Consider the following 5,640-nt stretch of genomic DNA (forward strand, 5'->3'; position numbering starts at 1 on the left):
TGTAATAATTAGACCTGGACTAATAATTATTTTTTTATTAGAGTGCTAAGATTTCAGTTATAGTAACAATAAATTCTTATCTTTATATATAAGGTAGGTTTCCCTTTTGCCCAGAAACAATATTTTGAGCATAACACTGTAAGAAGGTTCCCAAATAATTCAGAAACACACTATATGTCTCACAGGCTCACAATAACCAAATCACTTTATGAGCTGAAATCACCATCAAAATGTGAAAAAATGCATCTGCCTGGGAGAGGTCTAAAGAGCCTCTTGGTTTCAGCTGAAATTGTAAATGCTGTTTTGGGTAAAATCAAGGGGTTTTTTTTCAGTTTCGCCCTTCAAAACTGTTTCTGCTCCCTTGGATGCTCCCTCTATGAGTCAAAACCAATTGTGCTCACCTTCTAGCCTGCACTTTGGCAAAGCAGGAAGCCACAACAAATACCTTGTGAGTTAGGATGCATTATTTTTAGCCACAGAGCAAAATTCAAAGAAATAAGCAGAAACTCCCAAAGTCCTTATCTTCTTCCAGTTCCTCAGTAAGGCTTCCCAGGTTAATGTCTTCCACTTCTAATGGAACTAGAATGTTTTACAGATGCATTACGTTTGTAATAAAATTCAGATGAGATGCATTGCCATCACACATGTGCCCTTGGCTCCAGCTTTTCTAAACTACTGAAAAAGCCAAGAACAGGCCAATGACAGAAGCCAGCACAGCAAAGACCTGTGCCATTTAACACCACATAGAGGTGAGCAAACTACGCAAAGGACTCCTCTAGTTTTGTGCTGGGCTTCCTGCACAGAATTACAGTGTAACCCGTAATTAAAAGGTAACCCGTAATTACGGATGTTTTTATGCCCTGGACATCCTGGGCCTGTGGTATAGGGGTGATTGCCATAAGCCTGGTGGATGTTCCTGATTCTGGGATTTTGGCTTCCCTCTTCCTTGGAGACATTCACGGGATCTTTTCTCTTGACTTTTATGTGTCTCTGCACATATTAAGTTTGACATTGCAGCCACCTCTCAGTGATTGAGGGCTGTCCCTGAAAGGGTCTGGCTTCCTCATTTCGGATCTCCTGGCTGAAGACTTCTGCACCGTTCCTTGTGCCAGATAAGCTGTCCTGCAGCCTCAGGATCAGCTGGATCAGCAAGCAGAGTCAGTGCCAAATTATCTCTTCTCCATCTCCAGAAAACCCATGGTCAACTTTCCGGTCCAAGTGAGCCTGTGAGCTCGCAGTCGCCAGGCTGGGTGCAAGAAAGGAAGTGGGACGCACAGCACAGGCTTCGTCTCTCAGGGGCTGGATGGCCAAGGAAGGGAAGGCAAAAGGTGTCCAGGTCTGCTGTGTGCCACAGCCTACAGCAGGTGAAGTGCAGAAATAGATTTGCATTTTACTGCAAAATGACTGCCCATCAGTCTCTGCACAGCAGAGGGACAGGAGGCACTACGAAAGCGGCTTTGCTTGGTCATCACCCTGCAGAACCACTTTGGTCAAGATGGTTGCCATCAGTGACATGTTTAACATCAGAGAAGACAACTGTGAGCCTGCCTGCGGTGGGGTCAATATGCCATGGATTAAGCTAGGAGTGATAGCATGAGGCTACCTGGTACTAAAACACTAAACCATAATGTCCTGTGAGAGTGTCTACCCCTACGGGGGAGCCCAGGCACTGTAATTCCTGTCTCAATATACCAAGCACTAACTTCCCTGTACAGGCGTACTCTGCATCCTAATTTATCGTAGAATCATAGAATAGCTCGAGTTGGAAGGGACCCATAAGGATCACCAAGTTCAACCCCCTGTCTCCTCGCAGGACTACCTAAAATTAACCCACATGACTAACAGCATTCTCCAGATGCTCCTTGAACTCTGACAGGCTTGGTGCTGTGACCACTTCCCTGGAGCCTTATCTAAACACCTGCAGTAGGTGAGGGTTTGCTTAATGGCTATAACCCCTGGGCAAAGACACAGCAACTCCTGGTTCAGTGCCCAGACCCACCCATGAGCTGGTCTGTAAAACTGGGCTGTGTACAATGTGCGTGTATGTCATTTTCCTGTACCTGCAACACGGAAATAATGAAATCTATGTAATTCCTAGGGTAGAATCATAATTTGCTAGTAGGAAAAACCCTGTGAGAGCTTTACATAAAAGATCATAGCCACTTAAATACTAATTCACTGCTCTTTGAGTACAGAATGCTGTTTCAGATGAAGTTTCAGATGCTTTGGGTTAGCAGTTGGAGAAACAAAATATCTGTCTCCAAGTGCTCAACTAATGTCTGTTCCAGAGCATGCTGGAGTCAGTGGAAACCTCCCTGTGCACTTCAGTAGGCTTTGGATCTGGCCCTGAGCATGCACATGGTTTTTCATGACCATGGGTACAAGACAGGTAATGCCATGTGCAAATGACTACGTAGCAGCATTTCCATGCATAACCACAGTAATGATAGGTGAAAACTGGGCATATACTTGTTTATTCCAACTGTATGAAAACTGGCCCTAAAATGAAATGTTTGGCCTATGGACTTGAACATCCAGAACTTTGGAAGATGTGCTAGATCTGGACCCAGTTTTGTGAGTGGCTTTGGTTTTCTCTTTGGATGACCCCAGACATCATTTGGAGACATTCAGATTTTATACTTGAATACTCTCTAGTTTGAAGTTCTAGCTGAAACCCAACACCTGAAGTCCCGGGGAGGAGATCACAAAGTAAGACCTGTAAAACAGGGAAGAGAAACTAAATGGAAAGGAAATAAATTTAAAGACCCGCACACGGAATGTCGAGAACGGAGGAATGAATTATGGCGGACTGCAGTAGCCCTGGGCATCCCCAGAGCTGCAATTCAAGGTCAGCCTACTGGCATTATCTTGAGTCTGATTGAAGCATTCCAGAAATGAGATAAGGGTGAAAGGAAGGAGTGTATTTCAACTCCTCCAGCACCAGTCCCCCGAAAAGGAGACAACCCCTTCCTCCCCCTTAGGGAGGAATTGCAGGACATGGAATCAAAAAACGAGTAGTGTCCAGAAGGCAATTGGGCCTGCCTGTCCGGAGAGTGGAGGCCTTTCAGTGGATAAGTGATGGTGGCCCATATATTTTAATTCCAGTCAGTCCTCAAAGACAATTTTTGCCTCCCTCTCACTCCATCCGCGACAGCATTGCACAAGTCTGCTTAATCCCACTTCCCCCCATTGCAACTGGCTCCAACCCCGGTCCCGGAGCATGACATCTGAGAAATGTTTAGATCAAAGCTCTCCATCCACCAGTAGGGTTTGGCCATTAGCCTTTTGTTTACATACCTGCTGTGCAATAGAGAGGCACTTCAGATATTTCCTTGCTAAACACAGACAGGCGTTTAAACCGAGCAATATGCTTTATGACTCTGGGCACGGTTGCTCCACATCCTCTTTGACTCTTTTTTCTGCAGAGATTAATGTTGGGATTTTAAACATCCCTAATGCCTTATAGATGATCCATTAGCATCAGTGTCTCCTAAGTGGCTAGCCATACCATTATTTATAAAATAGGGATCCCTTCCTAATGCTACAGCTACCAATCCCTTGATTTTCTGAGCATATAATCAGGCATATTATCAGCTGTGGAGCATTTTACACTGCTACATATTTTTCACTATATAATGAGCTGCGTGTGTGTGAGTGACATACAAAAAATAGGCGAATATTGCTATTGCACTTACTGCAGTGTATGAGCTGATCTGGTTAGACACGAAATGCAGACAGAAATCCGCCTCACCTCTCAAGCTAATTTTAGTCTCTCCCTCTCTTCTCTCTAGCTGTGTGTGTATAAAATCACTCGCAGTCTGACAGCATTCCAGTAACCTATGCCACGCGCAGAGCGGGATGTACTTACTAACCATCTGCTTGCATGGCATGGGTTAACTGAGCCTGTGGGATTGTGCTTACCTAAACAAAACCACTGCAGTGAGGGGAAAAACAATGAATGGGTGGAGATGATCAGCCCATGCATTCCAGCTAGTGCAGTCCAGGCAGCAATGACAGCCTGAAGGTTGCAGCAGCATCGGGATCTGCATTCCAAGTGCACAGATCTTACGGTCTGGAGTGATTTTACGTGGAGCTGCTCTTTATTTGCTGAGCCATGGCCAGTAACCAGGCCAGCCTGCAGGATGATCAGAGCAGGCACTGCAAGTTCTTATCCTACATGTTCTACCAGGCTGTGAGAGATCACAAGCCCGTGTGGATGCTGGAAGACATGAGAACTATGGAGTATTTTTACTGGGAGGAAAATGCCAGCCTAAGAACCTACTCACCTTCAGAAGCCCTCCTCTATGCAGTGGTGCATAACCACCTGCCTTATGCTCAGTATCTGCTGTCTCATTTTCCAGAGGAGGCTCTCAAGGTGCCTGGGGAACACTTCTGCTATTGCCCATCCTCTGCTCCTCACTTGGCCATGGCGGTCACATATGACAGAAGAGATATCTTGGGGCTGATCATCAAAATTGCACACAAGCTCCCTAGCTTGAACTCCTACATCAATAGGACTGGCTGCTTTCATCTGGAAGATGGGAAAACACCCCTGCACCTTGCCTGTGAACTGCTGAGGTCAGAGACGGTCCTCATCCTCCTCGGAAATGGAGCTTCTCCCAGGATAGAGGACAGTAAAGGGCTTACCCCGCTGGATGTCATCCTGGAGCAGATGTGGGACTCCAAAGTCAACGTGGCATCAAAGAAGCTCTGCCTCGACTACCTCTTGCTCTTCATGCCCAACCCACAGTTTAAGATGCGGAAAGTTCTGCAGGAGCATCCGGACCACTGGACAGCTTTGCTGGGGGAAGACAAATTCAACAGCCTGGTGGGGAACACACCTGCTTCTTTATATCTGCAAGCTATGCAAACTATTCTCCAGACTCTTCCACCCTCCCACTTCCCTAAAAGCATCCAGGAACTACCTATACCTCAGGCACTAAAGCCCTTACCATCCTATGGCAAAAAGCTACCGACAAAAAATGTGGTAAATGTTTTTCCTTGACTTTATTTGCTGGGTCTTGGATTTTCAAAGGCAGTTTAGGGGAGCTGGTCATCCACCACCCTCTGCATTTTAGTGTGATTTTAGAACTTAACCTATTAGGCTATGCTGGAAAATCCAATATTTTGTGACAAGATTTTAAATGTCTTTTCTAATTGATTGCAGGCACGGCACTTTTAAAGGCAAAAGCCTTCCTTGTTTTCTGTTTTGTTGTGCATGTGAAGGGTTAACCATAGTCGAGACTGTGTTATGTTTGGTTTCTTAGCTGTCAGCTGGTATCAGTGTATCTGAATTCCCAATATGATAACTGTATCCTGTGTAATGTACCTGGGTAAAAAGGAACTGTGCCCAGTGGGATTTTCAAATGGTGTAACTATGGGACTGTGTTCTGCTAGAGCTGGGAGAAATACCATCCCGTACCAACAGGGTTCAAACGTCAGGTTTCCTTTCTAACAATGATCTGGCACCATTTAGTAATAACCGAAAAGTCCATGGCTGGTGCTGCAGGGACATAGAGGGGGTCCTGCAGGGTACCTGGTTTTACTGAGCTGCTTTACAGCAAGTCATAGCGTGGAGGGCATGAGTTCATGGTGGGGCAGTGAGTGTATATTCCTGGGAGGGGGGAGGGGATAGATACG

At 45.7% G+C, this 5,640-nt stretch overlaps 1 protein-coding gene across 1 annotated transcript; it reads left to right on the forward strand.

Annotated features, from left to right (window-relative positions):
- Positions 1-4,114: 4,114 nt before the first annotated feature.
- On the forward strand, positions 4,115-5,005 carry LOC104134619 (ankyrin repeat domain-containing protein 9). The gene has a single exon (XM_009648194.1). It carries the CDS (start codon positions 4,115-4,117, stop codon positions 5,003-5,005), a length of 891 nt encoding a protein of 296 aa, XP_009646489.1.
- The last annotated feature ends 635 nt before the right edge of the window (positions 5,006-5,640 follow it).

Source organism: Egretta garzetta, unplaced genomic scaffold (assembly GCF_000687185.1).
Source record: "Egretta garzetta isolate BGI_Z169 unplaced genomic scaffold, ASM68718v1 scaffold11, whole genome shotgun sequence".
Lineage (NCBI taxonomy): Eukaryota > Metazoa > Chordata > Aves > Pelecaniformes > Ardeidae > Egretta > Egretta garzetta.

Bases quoted from the DNA above. Each gene is read 5' to 3' on its own strand.
- LOC104134619 (XM_009648194.1), top strand. From the start codon at position 4,115: ATGGCCAGTAACCAGGCCAGCCTGCAGGATGATCAGAGCAGGCACTGC.